We start from the raw sequence: 19,416 nt of genomic DNA, 5'->3' as shown, positions 1-19,416 counted from the left end.
TTTCCTGCAACTTTTTCCTTTGTAAACCTGAGCAGAATATTTGATTAAAAAATAGTGTAAAAAGTTGAATTGCAGATTTTAGTATGAAAAAGGGGAAATCAGATTAAAATGCAGCGACTGTGCTTCTAATTAATAGGATACTTGTGGCTGTGACACACAACCTTGTAATGTGATGTTAACCCCCCCCCCTTCCCCTCCCAAATGTACGTGTAAATGACTAACATGTCACATCTTGATTGTTAAAGGTATTTGCTCCAAACAGATCACAGAAGGTCAACCACACTGGGTGGTACTGTTTTCGCATTCACAGTTTACAAACCTGTTGTTGCCAGACAACTCTGAAAGTGCTTCACCTGGTATACAACTACGTCAATAGCATGTCGCATGTGGGCATGCAGGACAGTGCATATTTTACGCTCACTCCTCTGAGTGTGCATGCAAGGAAAAGATCTGGGAGGCATTTCTGTTAATTAATTTCTTCCAGATCCCCCTCTTTCTTTTGCAACATTCACACACACACACACACACACACACACACACACACACACACACACACACACACACACACACGCAAACAAACACATGCACCATGCACGGACACACCTTTGTATGGCAGGTGTGTTTAACTACTCATTGGCCTCAGGAGCTTTGGTAAAACAGGTGAGCTGCATACCTGCTGCTGATTCCCCTGGAGGTCACAGGTACTGTATCTGCTTGTGCTGCCCCAAGTGCTTCACTCCCCTCCAGACTCTGCTGAGAGCTCTCAGGAGGCAGCTTGTAATCTCCCTTGCAGTCCCTAATTGATTTACCTGGAGTTATTATCCAGCGCTTCATTGCTAACGCAGCAGTTTAACATCTATAGGGCTCTCTATATGCACTGTATATCCCCCACCCCAACATGCACAGACACACACATGTATTATTTTTCTTAAATTGTATGTGCTATAACTGCTAGTGCACATCCAGTTTAATTGACAGCATTTTTCACCACTAATTAATTACATTTTCATCTGAACTATTCAGTCCATTTACAACAGTTAACTCCATTTACATTAAAGTGACTTGCAATTATCATCAGGACGGACTGAAAGAAAGAAAAAGTAGTGCAAACTAAGCTTGTATTAGATGTCAAAAAGAACTGTTGTGTGAATGTAGAGCCATCTTGTGGTCAAAAAGAGCATTTACCGGGGTGGCGTTAGGCTCACTTGGTAGAGCTGCAGCCCCATGTTGAGGCTATACTCACTGCAGGCGGCCCCGGTTCGAATCCCGCATCAGGCAGCCCTTTCCTGCATGTAATTCCCCCTCTCTGTCTCCCCATTTCCTGTCTCTCTCTCCACTGTACTGTCGAATAAGGGCAATAGAAAGAGCATTTACCAAGATGGAGTGGAGAAAAAAATGAATTAAAAAACCATGAGGCTAATAACAGTGTATCAAGTTTATTTTAACACTGATGCAATTGAGCTAGGTTTTAAATGAGATGTTATCTGTGCAGTTAAACTGATATCTGGTTTTTAATTGGTTTATATTCACTAAAGTGTTCACACCTACAGTTTACAAATAAGAACATGCATCAAGCCTGGAACATCCTCTTTGTGTCAACACTTGCACTTTGATCAAAGCTGTTCTATACTTGGATGTGTAATATGGAAAAGTATGTGGTCCAGGTGTAAAATAATTCAAGAAGCGTAAACATGATGACTAATTCCTGCATAGCACCAATGTGCGACAACGCAATCAATTGCTTCTTTGTGTGTGTGAAGTGACAAATCTCATTTCCGTCCACATTATTCATACTTACTGAAAGGCGAAATGAATCATACGATATAACTGCAACAGCCCCAGTGTAAGCCCTGTCTGATGACGGCAGCAGTGATGTCAGTGGGCAACAGTGGATCCGCTGGACATAACCTGCCCTCTTTCTACCACTAGATAGCACCATTTTACTGTGTTAAAGGTGAGTGGGCTTTACAATCACATCCTGGTGTGGAGTCAGTGTGATGCTCTTTTCACCAGCACTGAAATTTAGAGTTTATTGAATTGCACTGATGGGATGAGAAATATGAAGTAAAAATTATTAGTAGAATCTAAATGTCCAAATACTGTAATATAAATTAGGACTGGGTTTGGTAAAATCAGATGAATAAAAATAAATTGGTAGTTCTTGTGTGGATGTCTTTGTCAAGGTGAATTAATAAGTTCATCTTAAAATGCCTACTACTTGATCCAGATTTAAACAATGTGTGGTAGGACAATCCCAGAGGAAGTGTATTTTGTCACAGATAACACTCCATGTAACCTATTTTCAGAATAAATCACAAAATCTCTGGGAATTACTCTATTAAGTCACACCGTTCCTGCATCAAAGAAAACTTTATCCTACTTTATCCGACACCTCTCCAAGCCTCTCTTTATTCCTGCCCTCTCTGTTAGTGTAGGGTAAAAAGAAGAAAAACGATTCAGAGATTTGACGCCACACATTTTCAGTTGACCTCAAAAATCCATGAGAGTATATTTCAAAGGATTCATGATAATAGCTGCCCACATGTTACCCTTACCCTTAGCGTAACCTGATTAATGCAGCCAGACTCTTGTGTAAACACCCAGTTGCTGGATGTGGAATCGCCCTCATTGCACATTGAATCAAAGTGTTTGAGACAAGACATTGTGCAGAGGGTGTGATGCTGGAGCTGAGAGATGGACTTGAATGCTGAGCACATCTCAGTTTCCCATGACCAGGAGCTGCAGCGGCGCCTGTTAAGAATGGGCTGACGTCTCTTTTACGTCATCGTACGGGAGAGGATGTTACATAAAACTCCATGAAGAAATCTGGCCGTTTGACTTCACCCTTGTGTCAACACTGACATTGGGCAAAAGTGTGATGCTTAAATTGATCAAATAAACCCACTATTTGGTAATCCAATTTATATTGAAAGAGCTCATCCCATAAACAGTGACGTAAATGATAGAAGAAGACAAGGTTTGCATGAGTTTTTTTCACTGTAGATCTATTTCATTTAAGATTATTTAGATTTACAATAATATTAAGTCTCATGATAGTGTAGTCTGGAGATTTCTTCTCCTGCAGTAAGATTTAGTGCAGTGCCCCGGGAATTAACAAGTTACATTTACTCTTGCTGTGATGATGAATACGATTGTGAATTATTCATTGCCTATTAAATCTTAGCCCATTTAATTATCAATTAAGGGTGTTCTACACAATACAAATACTGTTAAGTTAAACTGTCCATATTCACACTAGCCCAAGTGTGAACTCACCAAAAGTTCAGTCTCTCACAGTGAACTATCAGTCCAACTTAGAGGTTCGAGTCTGAACTCTGTCCTTGATGTTACTTTACAATATGGGAAATAATTACCAGTACTTCCATTTAGCCTATTTTTTTTTATCTCAGGCCAGTTCACAATGAATCACTGCTAACTGCACAATCACAAGTGCATTAATACTAATCTTTTGTCATATTTATATTCTACTGGATTACATTTTCAGCTAAGTGACTTCATTTTCTAGTTAGACTAGTTTCTGTAAGAGTTTTATGACGGCCAGTGATGTTTTCAAATAAAATATTTCATTCAAGCGGGTCTTTTTAGGACAAAAAAACAGAAATATATAGTATCATCTGAGAATTCTTACCGAGACCTTTTAAATCACAGGCAGTGACTGCTTACCATCTGTATGAATACAATATGACTTCCATCTAACTGAAATATTCATACACGAGAACAGATGGCACCCTTTGCTCTGCTCTCTATTCTGGTCCCATATGCACTTCTATCTTTCTTACGGCCTTGTAGACCTTTGTTAAGTATGGTTGTGTGTGACTGTATGTGTGTAGCGACTCATGTTGAGTTTTCTGTGGCTTTAGAATGACCTCGAGACTCATTTACTATACACTCATAACACCTTGTGGATCACACCAAGCTCATTAAAACGGCAGCTTCTAGCCTCAAAAGCTGCACTGTTCGTATTGGCTATTCATCACCAAGACATCTCTACTCTTAATTTGTCAATCATCAATCTTTATTGCATTTTTTACTAAAAAGCGCTGCAATATTATCAGTCAGGCAGTAATGGCTTAAAAATTATAAATTCATTTCGGTCACAAAGACATAATCCAGAACATCTTCCTAATTGATCTCATTTGAATTCACTTTTAAGAGCCATCTAAAGTGTGAGCGTTTGAGCAGTTCATGGCTGTAGTTAAAGGGATAGTTCACCCTAGAATGATATTTCGCTCATTATCTACTCACCCTCATGTTGACTAAGGGCTGGAAGAATTTTCAGAGTCCACCGTCCCTTCTCTGAGTTACAGGGGGTCTTGGCGTAGCAGTGCATTTCAATGCAACGGTTGCAAAGGGACACCAGAGCTCTTCGTAAAAAAACACACACAAAAAAACATCCAAATACCTCCATGATGCTCGTATGTAATGTCCGTCTTGTGCTGAAGCCCCAAATTGCGTAATTGTCCCGAAAAAAATTAAATAAGTCTATATTTTAAGCTTGTTTGTAGCGGAAGCTTCTCGAAGCTCCTCTTCCTGGTCCGTCCAAATCTCGCGTGATTCGCAGTAACCGCACTGACGCCGGCGCAAATCACGCGAGATTTGGACGGACCAGGAAGAGGAGCTTCGAGAAGCTTCCGCTACAAACAAGCTTAAAATATAGACTTATTTAATTTTTTTCGGGACAATTACGCAATTTGGGGCTTCAGCACAAGACGGACATTACATACGAGCATCATGGAGGTATTTGGATGTTTTTTTGTGTGTGTTTTTTTACGAAGAGCTCTGGTGTCCCTTTGCAACCGTTGCATTGAAATGCACTGCTACGCCAAGACCCCCTGTAACTCAGAGAAGGGACGGTGGACTCTGAAAATTCTTCCAGCCCTTAGTCAACATGAGGGTGAGTAGATAATGAGCGAAATATCATTCTAGGGTGAACTATCCCTTTAATGAAAGCCGTATGTAATCATACTTGTTCAGCCTTTTTAAAAACTACTGATGAAAAGCAAATGAAGTGGTACACCCACAGTACCACTAAGGGAGGGAAAACAAAAGTTGTAGTGATAAAAATGGAGAAATCAGGCACTACTGTATAGGCTAAGGGAAAAAAGCAAAAAGTATATTTAAATTTTCACAAATATACAGAACAGAGATCGTCACAGAAGAGGATAGGAAGGTGTGGGTTTTTTTTTTTTAATTAGTCTTTCCAAGACGTAATTGTCACCTTTGAGGTGATAATTTGGTACATATTTCCAGTGTCTTTACAGGTGTGCTTCCCAACCTGTGCTGTGGTGTCCATGGACACACACCAAATGAGACACAGAGAGACAAATTAGAGGGAAAGGCTGTAGAACAGCAATCATTTGTCATTGTTTTAGTGATAACATCTGTCTAAAATATTCAAACATGATTCACTGACTCCAATGTGCCTGTGTGAAAAGTGTTGTGTGCAGAGCCTTGTGGTCTTATTATAACCAGAACAAAGGTGCAAGGAAGGCAAATGTTACATTGTATGAGTCAGAGAGAGACTCAAAAACACAAGCAACAGGATTACTTTGGTATAGTTTGACATACCTAATTATTATCTGTATAAATGTTTTGACAAAGTAATGACATGCCCATAGTTACAAAACATCTAACATAAGCACCTCGAAACCTCAAAAAATAAAGTCATGTTCATCAAGTGGAAATCCAGTATGTTCAGTTCACGTTAGCTGAAAATATGAACAAGTTCATGAACGATCATTCATCGGCATTAATATGTGGTGGCACTTGCTCAGCTATTATAGGGGTCCATTAATCATTATTTGATCCCTTGCTACTCCTGTCTCTATACTGAAGCGGCCTTGAGCATGACACTATTGGTGTAGAATGTGGTGTAGAAATTTGCCTTACACGCTTTTTTCCCCAACAAGTCAAGCTTTTGAATATCATCATTCATGAAAGGTTTTGTATGACTGTGGATGATGTTTATGTATGCACACCTTCAGCCACATACTTTTGTCTCCATAGACTCTATAGCCATTGTGTATGGTCAGGAGATTATTCAATACTTTTCATTGCATGTATGGGGATTGTTTGTTGTCTGTGACCTTGAAGGTGGTTTCTGACTGCGCTATCGCTCCACATGTCAATCCTACGAACATGTATTCTGAGGATGTGGGGACTCAGCCACTTATGGACTTGGAGGTAGAAATCCGCCTGAAAAGAGTTAACACAAAAATGTTAGTATCAGTTCAAATATGTACAAGAACACAAACAAATTGTTTTTATCGTAAATTTAGTTGTTACTTTTATGGATACATCTCCTTAACTTTAAAGGTTTGGTGTCTATGCAGAATATACTCCCTAAGCAGTAAGGAGCAGCAAACTGTCCCTAAACAGACCTTCCTTGAGAAGATATTGAGATTTCATAAATGCATGAAAATGAATCAAAACCACTGTAAAATTAAGCATTAATCCATTAATTTAGCTGCACAGACAAATATTTGTGCAGGGACACAGAAATATATCAGCGATTAAAACAAACTGAGGAATTCATTAAAAATGGTTTGTAGCATAGCTAGTGGCCATTTCTCAAACAAAGCAAATGCTGTTTGCAACCAAATTACACACTAAACAATTACATTTATACTCAATTTTGAATAGACTGCATGCAGGTGTGATCGTTTTTAATTTTACATGCAGATCAGCAATGCAGAGCATGCATTATGCACTATACTTGCTGACAAGATCTCCACTATATTCAAAGCTATGCTATGCTCAATATTTGTAATCTAGGCTTCTTGTCTTGACAGTGAAAAACTGATATTTTCACCAAAGGATTGACACAGGGAGAAATGTGAAAAACTGATGATCAAGTTTCCATATCCTTACACTTTTGTTGTCAATTACTGCAAGTATTTGACAATTACACATGTTATAATAAGTAGATAACACAATATCTATAACACAATAATAAGAAGTATACCAGAGTTTGTAAAAACAATACTTGTATACAATGCGCGTTGCACAGTACCGAAAAACATAACAGGCACGTTGTAAAAAGATATCCCTCCTTCGAGCCGGATTCGAACCAGCGACCTAAGGATTCCCATGTATCCACTACAGTCCTCCGCTCTACCAACTGAGCTATCGAAGGGAGCTGCTAAGCTACACCCACAGAAAAGATTATGAATATGAGGGAGGTATCTGCACTATGGTTGTACTGATAGGAGAGCTGTCGTAGCTGCAGCTCACTCCGGCTGATATGAAAGCCGCTTGTACCAAAGCGTTGCATTTATCCCGTGAAAGTATTGCCATATCACAGGGACGTTAACTAAATAAGCTTTCATGCAACTGAAACAACACGGTAACTGCCATAAAACGGGAAATAAGAACAGGAAGAAGACACGTGACGGTTCTATCAGAGCCATCCATCGCTCGGGGCTCTATTCTACTAACTGTTAAAGTTAGCTGTTAGCTCAGCTGGGCTAATTAGCTACTGACGCAGTTTACTCAACTAGCGCTTCGTGTCACTTTTCTGTGTGACGGCGTTATGTTTCAAGCGACAAATGATTGAGTTTCAGACGATATACGGAGACAGTGCAGTTAGCATTGTGTATTGGATTCATATAGAGATGCCGTCTGTTAGCATTTCGAAGGGGAATTAGCTCAAATGGTAGAGCGCTCGCTTAGCATGCGAGAGGTAGCGGGATCGATGCCCGCATTCTCCAATGACCCTTTTCATATTTATACACCCAAACCCCTTCTAAGTCGCAGGAAAACATTTACAAGTGTACATTTTATTTACTTTTAATTAATTCACCTGACTACTCGGTGCTCACTACTAAAAACGTGTCATAACCCTCGAGGGTGATAGCAGCAATTAAGCTAGTTTTCGCAGCAAGTGCAAAGAGCTAACTAGCTTAACCATTAGCAATTAGCCTACCAAACCTCCGAAATACTAATTTTACAGACGCCATCATTTGTTCAATGTTAAAAATGTAAAATACTGTTGTCCATCCCATACAATATCATTGTAACTAACTTTTTTTTTATGGGGAGTGTCATCCTCTCTTTCGTGCTGCTAAAAGTTTCGGATGATGGCCGCTTTCGACGACGACGATCCTCGTGACCTGCGGAGATGCTAGCAACCTGCCCGACGTCACGTGTCTCCTCACACCTATCAGGTTAATCTTTACAAGGTGTATAAGTCTGAGCCAGAGCCATTATATCAATCGCTCTGGCCTGAGCCATAGACTGAATATAAAAAGGTTTAGGAAATATTTTGACTTTTATTTATTTGTTATATTATTTGTCTGTAATTACATTTTATGTAATTACATAAGAGCTTTTATTGTAAGTAACATGGTATCACTGACAAACACACACACACACATTGTACAGACACACAGTCACCTCTGATAGCAGTGTAGAGTCTGGCAGACAGCTGTTCAGCTCTGCCCTACACAGTTTCAAATATGGGCAAGGTAAAAATGGTTTGACGTGACAGCAATAGCTGCTAAAAACAGAACTGACACCAGCAAGATAGGAGCCCACACCCGCTAGGACAAGAGCAGCAGGCCCACTCTACAGCCTGAGTCTGGGCCTTGCCGTGGATTGACTTTTCCAAAAGGGACTATTTACAAACTTAACCTGCTCTAGTGGTTAGTTTTTGCTCTATTTTGTGCTTGGATAAACGTTTTTTGTGTCAAAATGAATACTATGGAGAACTTGGAGAAACAACTGATTTGTCCCATATGCCTGGAAATGTTTACAAAACCCGTGGTCATCCTACCCTGCCAGCACAACCTCTGCAGAAAATGTGCTAATGATGTTTTCCAGGTAAGCAACTGAACAAAATCTCAGTTATATGTTTTAACATTAATAGAAATATATTTAAAATGTTAATAGCAGTGTTGTTTTGTCTGTTAACATCTGAAGCTAACTGTCTGTGTCATTTGAACCACTGGTATTTTTACTTGCCCTACATCTTTGATGAACTAAAGACCCACATCGTAACTGTTTAAATGACATTTATAACAGGTGTGAATTGTAACATGAACGATTTAGTCAGAAAAATAGCACTTTATCAGTCCGAGCTATTAATAAACAAACTTTTCAAGCTTTGTTTACAAACATTAATGTAAAAAGAAAATACATAATTGCCATCGATGAATGTGTAGAACTTGGATTAAGTTGTTGTTAAGTGTTTGTCCCTTTAACACTTCTCAACCAATGTCAGTAATATGTTGCTGATAGGGTTACACTTTTTTTCTTTTATGTGGCCTGTTAATCCCTTTGGATTAACGTTTCACCCATTGGATTAACTACTGAGTGTAACGATTTCATTCTTTTTTTTTGCAAGTAAGATGGATCTATCCATAAAAACCCTCTGCCATGATACTAAATGTTTAAATGCTCACAGGCTTCGAATCCATACCTTCCAACAAGAAGTGGCTCATTGTCGTCTGGCGGCCGCTTCCGATGCCCATCCTGCAGACATGAGGTGGTTCTGGACAGGCACGGTGTTTACGGGCTGCAGAGGAACCTGCTTGTTGAGAATATTATTGATATGTTCAAGCAGGAGTCAAGCAGGTGAGACGTTCAAACACATATTCAGTCCCTCTTCACATCACGCACAATCAAAGGAAATGATCAGCACTCATGCACATGCTTTGTTTATCAGTCAGTGTAGCAGTTGCCAGTGTGGCCGTGGTGCCAGTAGCATCTGAGTCAGAGAGCTGGAGCGGGTGCCAGGAGCTTTCTAGTTTTAGTAATCTGTGTAGTTGACTGTGTAGCCAAAAGGCTTGTATGACAACAACACCCAGGATGCTCAGTCTGACAAAAGACAGAGTTTATTAAAACACTCCACATCTGCACCCACAAACGTATAATACACTGTTTAATCGTGATATATTGATTACAGTGCTGACATTCCAGGTGATGGATTATCAGTAAATTACCGACATGGGCACCTTTGACATTATCAAGCTGACATCACATCAATATGCACTAACATGTAACAAGCTACTGGTGTTTTCTTCAACAGCAGCAAGCCAGAGCCGGAGAGAAAGGAAGAAACACCCATGTGTGATGTCCACGCGGAAGAGAAGATCAATATTTACTGTGTGACCCACAGCGTGCCCACATGCTCCATGTGCAAAGTTTTTGGTGCTCACAAGGACTGTGAGGTGGCACCTATCAGCACCATTTACGACACAAAGAAGGTGAGGCCTAAAATACCTGAAATACTCCGTAGACCACGCAGGATACCTCTGTCCCCCTGTGAGATCTCAGGTGTTCACTCTGCCTTGTCATTGTCCCCCAGACAGAGCTGAGTGACGGGATCGCCATGATGGTTGGGAGCAACGACAGAATGCAAGGCATCATTAGTCAGCTAGAGGAAGCCTGTCGTGCCATAGAGGTCAGTGTCCAACTGCTGCAGCGCCTGGCTGCTCACTCACGCAGCAAGCTGTGCTCAGTGCACACACGCTAATGTACCTGCACTCACCTGCACAGACATACAGATGTTACTGGTTCAAATTTGCGGACTTCACGCGTGGTCCACGCGAGACGGCACAAGACTCATGCATTTTTTTTCTTTGGCGAGACAAGAGGTTTTAATGAAAAGCCTCAATGTGCCAAAACAACCGCCAGGTGGCATCTGTGAGAACGGAGGACGACAGGCGGATGACTCAGTGATCTGTGCAGTAATCCACAGCTTAAACTCTAGGCTATTAAACTAGAACTAACTACTGTATACACTGCCTAAATCACAGTAACTATTGTAATATGATAAAGCCTGTCTTGCTTTATGACTTGATGATTATGTATCACATATCGCCGCGATTAGGAGTGGCGCTGTTCATGATACAGAATACAAGAGGATGAAAGGAGAACTAGCTGCAGACAGTAAATAATATAGTAGCCTAGTTTTTCAATGACAAAATGTAACGACGGCAGCTACAGTAGACTATAGCCCACGTCTCACTCTTTTTTCGGTCATCTGTCTCGTCATCTCCAAAATGTGTTTTTAAAATGAGCCAACTACAGTACTGTGCAGTAGTGCCGCAGATTTCTCACTCCGCACCTTGTTTGAGAGTGCAGCTGGATGATTTCTTGTGAATGAACGGGTCTGTGTCACTTTGGGGCTGGGCGATAAAACATAGGATAAATAACTTTCCCTCGATAGAAGACGCGGCCGATACAAAGTGACACCGTCAGCCATGCAGCCGGCCTGGACTTTTTATTTTTAATTATGAAGGATCATCTGCGCAAGGCAAAGATGATAGCATCAACAAAACACGGCGTAACACACGCGGCTGTATGGGACAGGCTTTTATTTAATTCAGAACAAACCGCTTAGCAAAAATGGAAAATATAGTCTATAATAATTAATTGATCTGTTGTTTGGCCACTGTTTGAAAATAACCCGAATTAGTGTATTGATGGAGGGAGAACAGACAGCTTTCCCATGGTTCACGTGCCACAGTTGGCTGTAGTAGGGAGGAAGCTGGAGTGGCTCCAGTCCCCCATGTGTTGCCCTCAGTGGTATCACTCAGGACGGACATGCAGAATGAGCCTCACTGCCCTCCCTGCACATATGGCACTACCGCATGAGCGGAAGACAGGCTAAACAGAATATTTGTCGTTTACTGTATTTATACACATGCACACAGAAGCCAACAATTTCGTCACTTTTCTTTGGCTCGATATTTGGTTTGTAGTCTGCTCAACTCTATGTTACATTCCTCTACAATGAAGGGAATTGACAGCGACTGAATGCACTACAGGAGTGCAAAGGGTCTGATAACGTATGTTCAGGTGATATTTCAGTTTTTCTTTTTTTTCTGGGTTTGTGCTGTCATGATGGTGGTTTTTTTCAATATTAACATGAAGCTGAAACATAACAAATGGTGAAAAATTGAATGGGGTCTGAATACTTTCCGTACCCACTGTACATGCATTTGTCCCCATGGAAACTGAGCTGAATTGTCAATATTGACTTCCAGAGTTGATGATATTTCCCTGTGCCTCCTCCCTCTGTCTCTCACTCATGCAACATGTAGGAAAATGGTCGGAGGCAGAAGACTCTGGTGTGTGAGAAGTTCGACCACCTGTACTCGCTCCTGGAGGAAAAGAAGAGGTCCATGAGTCAGAAAGTGACAGCTGAACAGGAAGAGAAGGTGAATTACATCCGGGGCCTGACCAGCAAGTACGGAGACCATCTGGAGGAGAGTTGTAAGATCGTGGAGATGGGGATCCAGACCATGGAGGAGCCAGAGATGGCCTTATTCATGCAGGTCACAGTCAAAATGGGTTTTGATTTTGGCATGAACACTATTAATATAAAATGTTTACAATCATCAATACTTTGTGTGTAAGTTAAATGGATATTTATTTGGTCTTCATTTCTCTTGTCTCTTTCAGAACACAAAGCCTCTCCTCAAAAAGTTAGTACATATTTTTATGCTTCAATAATTACACTGACAATGGGTAAGGAGAAATACAGTTTGTCTGATTATGTCACTGTAAAACACTTCTGCTGGATATCTTTTCTTTTTCTTAGCGCCTGTTTATTCTTTCTGAGCTTTTTTTTTCATATTCTAGTGAGTCATTTACCACGTTTATATCAGCTCCTACACATAAAATCACCAGTCGAATCCAGCAAGCAAGGTTACACCTACTGTCTGGAAGCTTCACAGAAAGTAATTCTGTGAAACGGAGCGAATCCCTATCTTTAGCTGTGGCATCTCAAAATAACTTGTGGAATGTGCTAAACATCACAGATTGATGATATATAGCCTAACAAGTTGACTGAGGGTGAATTTGTCCTATAAATATGCTAATTGCTCTTTTTGCACTCAGGATTGCAGAAGCATCCAGTACAACGCACTTGGATAAAGTTGAGCGCGGCTACGAGAACATGGATCACTACAACGTGGACTTCAAGAGAGAGAGCAAGGCGCTGCGCGACATCGACTTCATCGAAGGTGAAAGGACAGAGATCGGCCATGACGGCGATTTACTGCTTACTGCTCGGTCATCTGACGTCTTCCTTCCTTTTTAACAGATGATGATGACGAGGAGGAGGAGGATGAGGAGGGAGAGGCAGAGGCCGAGGAAGGAGAGGGGGCCCAGACTGTTTCTGGAGGCAGCGCTGTTACAGCTGCCCCCGTCCAACCCCCCACCCCCCAGCAGATAACCTCCTCCCCCAGCGCAGCCTCCACCTAGCTGTCAGCCGCTGGCACAGACAACACCTAAGTGTTGCTCCTAGATGTTGATTTCAGGTCAGTCGTGACACTTTTTCCTCCCAGATGGGAGACGGATTTAAATCCGCACCAGAGGGAAAGTCTGAGTTAGATTTAAACGAAGAGACAGAAGTATTTGTTCACTTCTTTGTCTCTTATTGTGATTTTGTTAGCATGCATCTTTTCATACTGACTGATCCCATGCTTTTCTTTTCTATTAAATTAATGTTTTGATTCTTTGTTTTCATTCTGGACAACCTACATGACAGACAGGCCATGTGTGAGGCCATTGCTTATTTCCAGAATTCAGATATGCTCAAATTCATTTTTTATGTAGCTGACCTTTTCCTTCTCCAGCTTAAACTACATCATTAGACAGCATGACGGGAGCGCGTCAGGCTTTCCTCACTGTCGTCTGTTTTAGTGACTGATACAACTTTATGAGCAGGTCAGCCCAAGTAAAAACCATCCCTGTGACATTTCAGTATTTCATGCACACTATAGCTTGCATTATGTGTCATATTCCTTGTTGTGCAACACAGCTATATTTTCTTATAATAGACAAAATGTCACATTTTGCAATGTTATGGTGTATTATATATATGTCATTAAATCTGAATTGTACAAACAACCTATAACATTTCTCAAGTCTTGTTCCCAGATTAACAAATTGTCCTCCGTTTCATCTTACTGCCACACACATCACTGTACTCCAGGTCTGTGCGTGGTTTAAATAAGCTATGAAATACATTTTGTGTAACACCCATCCAAGTCTGTGTTGTGTAAAAGAAAAGACTTATTTCTCCCTTTCCCTTTCTCTATTCTTCACACTCGTTTTCCATATTGCTGTCAAAGGGAATCTCGCAAGAAAAGGCATTAGTGCTCTTTTTATAGCTGCTTCAGACAGTATCAGATCCCACAGAAATGTATGGACTTCATACGTTCCTTCCTGAAACCTACTGTACATATAAGGCTGCACTGAGCCTCTGGCTCAGGCTGTCACTCATCTATTCGCCGCCTTGCGATGGTCTCACCTTCCTGTGACTCCACTATTGAGGTAGTCCACCATGTAGTCCCATCTAATTATTGTACACCATCTCTCACTGTGTTGGATCCTTTACAAATGGGCTCAATGCCGCTCTAAGCCCCAAGTTGCTAAGTGGGCCAAACAGAATAGGATGACTCACATCCACGGCTCTTGTTTAGTTTACCCTGACACTGTGGGTCAAGGATCAACACTGCATGCACATACACACAGACACACACAAGCACAGTGTCTTTCACACTCATTAACTATCAGTGGTGCATCTTTGAGCTGTCTGTGGTCGTCTCTTGCTGGTATAATGAGAATTGCCACTTGAGGATTAAGGGTTTAGGAACAAGGATGCTGTGTGAATGTTCTTCACCTGCATGGCTGCAGGCACTCAACAGCAGCCTTTAGTCATTTTTTGTTGTTGCAGCTTGTGTGTGTGTATGTGTGTGTGTGTGTTGGGAGAGGAGGTTCAATGTGAACCCACGACTTGGCTCCAGAGCAATGCCATGGTTACACCATATAAGATTTCATGTATTCAGGTCAACAAAAAGAAAACATTTTCAGTCAATCAATATCTTTGTAGGCAAGTCTCAGGATGTGGTGGTCATTGTTACTGACTCCCACCAATAATGTTTACTTTGTTTTTTTTTTTATCTTGAACTATTACTCCAATTAAAAATTAAATGTTTTATGCCAGGAAACACTTAAAAAGAGGATGTTAATTGAATTACTTTTTAAAGTAACTAGGACTAGTTTGTTTTCATTGGAGTAACTATTAACTCATTTGTAAGGATGTCCACAGAGAAGTGTAAGCATTGCTTTTAATTTTTTATTTAAAAAATATAGATATAAGACGTTCTCTTGCACAACAGAAAATGACTGGTTGCACATAAGTTTATTAACAAACATAAATATCATAAATACAGTGATCCATAATCTAAAACAAAATGCCAATTTTGTCAATGCAGTATTTCATGTCTTAAACAGAAATATTTCATCTCAAATATGAAGAACGTGTAATTCTACAGATTTGACACCAACATTAAAATGGCAGGGTACAATCGGATCATTATAAATTAAGCCCGTTATGCTCCATAGTTTGAGGTTAAAGCTATAAATAATAGAGTGATACAGCAGCACTATATTGTACAGAGCATGTTTTGTGCTGATGATAGAAATGCAACAAAAAAAGAAAGAAAAGAAAGAAAGAAAGAAAAAAACTTAAAAGAAAATCAAAAGAATAAAATAAAGTAAAGAAAGGGAAAGAAGATCTTTGGCGGACTGGAAAGAGGTCTTCATTTCCCGAAGAGCTCCATCATTCTTCTGTTATTTTGCGCCTGCTGGGCCAGCTGTTCCGCCCTGGACATCTCCATCATCTCCCGAAGCAGGTGGAAGGTCAGATCCAGCGATATCGGCGGATCCTCGGACCTCCTTCCCCTCTCCATCGACTCTTCTCCGCGGTCCCCGAAGCCGCTTATGAGCGCCCTGATGTTTCCAACTTTCCCTTGTAAAAGACGCCGCGTCAGCTGGAGTTGCAAGGCTCTGTTGTAGATGGCAGGTGATCCACCGGGATACATGGACGAGGTTGGGAAAGAGTTAGAGTCCCCGTTTCCCAGTCGGATGAAATACTCCTCTCCAAGCCGCTCCAGGATGGGACCAGACTGCTGCTGTTGCTGCTGCTGGGAGTTTTGGGTTTGGGGAGCTGGGACGCGCAGAGCACCGCCAGGGCTCTCAATAGCCCGACATTCGTAGCGCGGTAAGAAGGCAACTAGCAGAATCACGGTGGTACCAAGTAAATTGAGCTTCATGTCAGGATATCAACAGGAATCTGGGGAGGAAAAGAAACCTCAGCGTTATTTTCACGTGATACGTTTATTTTTCATTCTAACTCTAGAGTGAAATGCGCTGCGTAAAGATGAATTTACGCACGAAAAACAGGCTTTGCAGTAGTGTAAGGGCATGGTTAAGTACTAATTGAAATATGATAGTTAATTTATTGTTATAAGAGATTAGGTCCATCACTTTCAGTCCAGTAATAATGCGGACAGATCTTGTGAAATTGTGCAATATTCGCGCGTAAATATATATTTTTGGCTCAATAGTGGATGAACTGGAAGTTCAACTATTATTCCATGCAAATGTAACACTTGTTTTCACCGCTATAAATCAAGATCAAGTTTTGAAATATCAATGCAGTCACTTAGGACTGAAATCCACTTTGAGATGTTATTCTCTAAACCTTTGTAAAAACCAAAGTGCAAGTCGTTCCGAGGAAAAGAGAAGAAATAAGATGCCAAATACAGACATTGCACAATGTGGATAAAATAAATGAAGCTTTTCATACCTTCTGTCTTTAGAGGAGGTCCAGTACAGCCGTGTAGGTTGCCAGGTAGTTGGCGCGATGCCTCCCTCCTTCACTTCTTTGAAGAAACAAGTATATAGTTACTTAAAGAGTAGATGCTGAATGGACTTATATAGCCAACCTCACTATAAGTGTCGCGCTCCAAGCTGAGATTGAGTCTGCGCGTTCTTGCATGGGTGTAACGTGAATGGACGCCTCTGACAAAGTGCTTTAGTTTAGATGAGATGAGTCATATGTGAGTGTGCGCGCGTGTGCACGAGCGTCTACCTTTGTGTTTTCAGAACAGGCCCTATAGGTGCCACACCTGCTGGCATTTTTCATCTCACTGATTTAGATTAAAAATAATTCTGGAGGTTTTTGAACTGTGAAAAGAAAATACTCTCAAGTGAAAGACCTAGTACCAAGTATTACGTTTGAAATTGTGTGTGTGTTTTCCTGGCTCTTAGTCACAGTTCATCTTCTTCAGAATCTTATTGAAATAAACTATGATCTACGTCAAAATACCTTGTATTGATAGCAAACAACAGACACTAGTCACAGACACAGACACTTTTACTTTGTCATATTGCTTGAACTATTTAGATTAATGAGACAAAACACATTGTGACCACATCAAATATATTGCAGACACAACAGGTAGATTAGATTAGATTTCAGTGCAGTCTTCTGGGCTAACTTTGTCTCATGCACTTTGCACCATACTAATGACTCCGAAGCAGTTTTCTATCTAATCTGTGTTGTTCAATGAACATGCATTTACAAAAAGCTCAGGCTGCGAGGGGGGCAGTGTCTCCCAGTGATTCATTGCTGCCGCACATACTACATCACCAGCTATGCCACTGGCTTCCCTGACCACCTCGGTCCACAGGGGCCCCACCACCAAACCTCTTTCAAGATGGAGAGCTTAATCCAACATCAGACAAATGATTAAACTCTCAAAACATGCGGCTGGAATCTTAAACTTGTCTCATTTGCATTTACTTTTAGTGCAATGCAGTGAAATGACACAAACATCTGTGGATTCATATAGCCTATAGTAAAACATTACAAAATAATGATGAGCAGAATTTGACACCATTCGCTTTATGCATAAAAACCACATACGTCAGTGCATTCATAAAGTTATAGCAGTTAAAGCAGATATGTAAACATTCACTTTGATATGACATTTGAAATTCAGCTCAGGTGCCTCCCATCTCTTTGATCGTCTCTGAGACGGTTCTACACCTTGACTGATGTGCGCCTGTGATTGGACATGATTTAGAGAGCCGCAAGTTGCTCTGCGGTGTAAGATCTCACTGCTGACATTGTGTGCACAGTGGTCTCCATAAAATATTAAATGGAAAACGTTTGGAACAACCAGGACTTTGTAGACCCATGACCACCCAACCTAACAGAGAAATGAAAAGAGCAGACCTCTCTTCTGTCTGTGCGTCTTCTGTATTACTACAGGAGTCCCCTTCCCTTTATCTATTATTTCCAATCTTTTCCCATTTATTTCTCTCAAAGGGAATCTAGCCAGACTAGGTATTAGTGCCATTTTTATAGCTGCTTCAGACAGTTATAAGACCCCTCAGTAATGTATGGTCTTCATACCACTTTTGCCTGTAACTGCACTGTACATATGAGGCTGTGGTGCAGTCAAGATTTATGGAGACTACTGCGCTTTTGGGAACCTTCATTGCCACAGAACATTTTCTGTAGCCTTCATGAACGAGAGGAAACTTCTCATATGGTCAAAATGGGGGGTACCTAAGCACCAAGTGATATTTTAGGTTTTCTTTTTTCATAAAATTGCAAAGATTCAGTTCTTTATCAATATGGGGTTTCGACTTCACATCGATGAGGGAAAAAATATGATTTTTCACATTAACATGCAGGCTGCCACATAAAATTAGATGTGCAAAAGCCTGAAGTTGTCCGAAGACTTTCTGAATGAACTGTATTTGTTAAGTAACCCTTGATAATATAGTAAAAAACCATTCCCATTAATCCGGAACAGCAAATCCATTTCGCCTAGACATTCAGCCTGGGGAGAAACTAAGTTCCAGACATACAGCATATGCAGAGGTCAAAGTGACTTAGCACATACTGTGCACTCAAGTACAAAACAGTCAATTTGAGAGTGAGGAGAGGAGAAAAATTTGATTTTGTAAATGTACAAGATGGACTCTCCTTAATCATTTCTGCCATCTTGCAAATTTCACATATTATCTGTTGACATTTCTGAGGATCGGAGCGTAGTTTTTGCGGCCGGTGTGAAAATGTTTCTCTCTCCACTTTGTCGCTCTTCCGTGCTCCGTGCTGCTCCAGGGGAGGTGTCAGGTCCCATCATGAGAAACACATGTTGCCTGACACAAATAGAAAACACCGCCAGATGAGAGAGTGACTGCTTGTGGTCAGCTCATGTCACCTCATTTTCAAATCACTGTCCCTGAACAGATGACTGGGAGAAAAATCCTCTCCTGTGATGATGCCGCACCGGAAAAGACTCAGGCTTAAATTATTATCCTTTTGTTCCCTCAATTAGAGCGGGTCGCTTAGATGATTAGATTAAACTTTAATGACTCCTGCAGGGAAATTGGGATGTTGCCACTTAATATGACCTCTGACTCTGACCTGTCTGTGCTGTTAGAGAATAATAAAAAAAGAAAGATTATGATGAAAACCTGTTTTTTTCAAGGGACCGGATTAGACCATGTGAAGATGAATTTCCTCAGGAGACACTGCAAACCGCCTCTGAGTAAAGCTAGCACAGAACCACTGAAACG

At 40.9% G+C, this 19,416-nt stretch overlaps 2 protein-coding genes across 2 annotated transcripts; one reads left to right on the top strand and one right to left on the bottom strand.

Annotated features, from left to right (window-relative positions):
• The first annotated feature begins 8,480 nt into the window (after positions 1-8,480).
• trim55b (tripartite motif containing 55b) lies at positions 8,481-13,865 on the top strand. The gene is made up of 8 exons (XM_083995665.1): positions 8,481-8,841; positions 9,425-9,594; positions 10,049-10,226; positions 10,328-10,423; positions 12,069-12,302; positions 12,430-12,452; positions 12,868-12,992; positions 13,073-13,865. The coding sequence occupies exons 1-8, from the start codon at positions 8,713-8,715 to the stop codon at positions 13,231-13,233; spliced, it is 1,116 nt and encodes a 371-aa protein (XP_083851791.1). The 5' UTR covers positions 8,481-8,712; the 3' UTR covers positions 13,234-13,865.
• A 1,713-nt stretch (positions 13,866-15,578) lies between these two features.
• Positions 15,579-16,091, bottom strand: crhb (corticotropin releasing hormone b; the record flags this gene model as incomplete). The annotated part of the gene is made up of 1 exon (XM_083995196.1): positions 15,579-16,091. One exon carries the CDS (start codon positions 16,089-16,091, stop codon positions 15,579-15,581), a length of 513 nt encoding a protein of 170 aa, XP_083851322.1.
• Between the last annotated feature and the right edge of the window lie 3,325 nt (positions 16,092-19,416).

The sequence above is a fragment of the Trachurus trachurus genome (assembly GCF_905171665.1).
Source record: "Trachurus trachurus genome assembly, chromosome: 20".
In the NCBI taxonomy this organism is placed as follows: domain Eukaryota; kingdom Metazoa; phylum Chordata; class Actinopteri; order Carangiformes; family Carangidae; genus Trachurus; species Trachurus trachurus.
The sequence above is the reverse complement of the archived record's forward strand: the minus strand, read 5'-3'. Positions and strand labels throughout refer to the sequence as shown.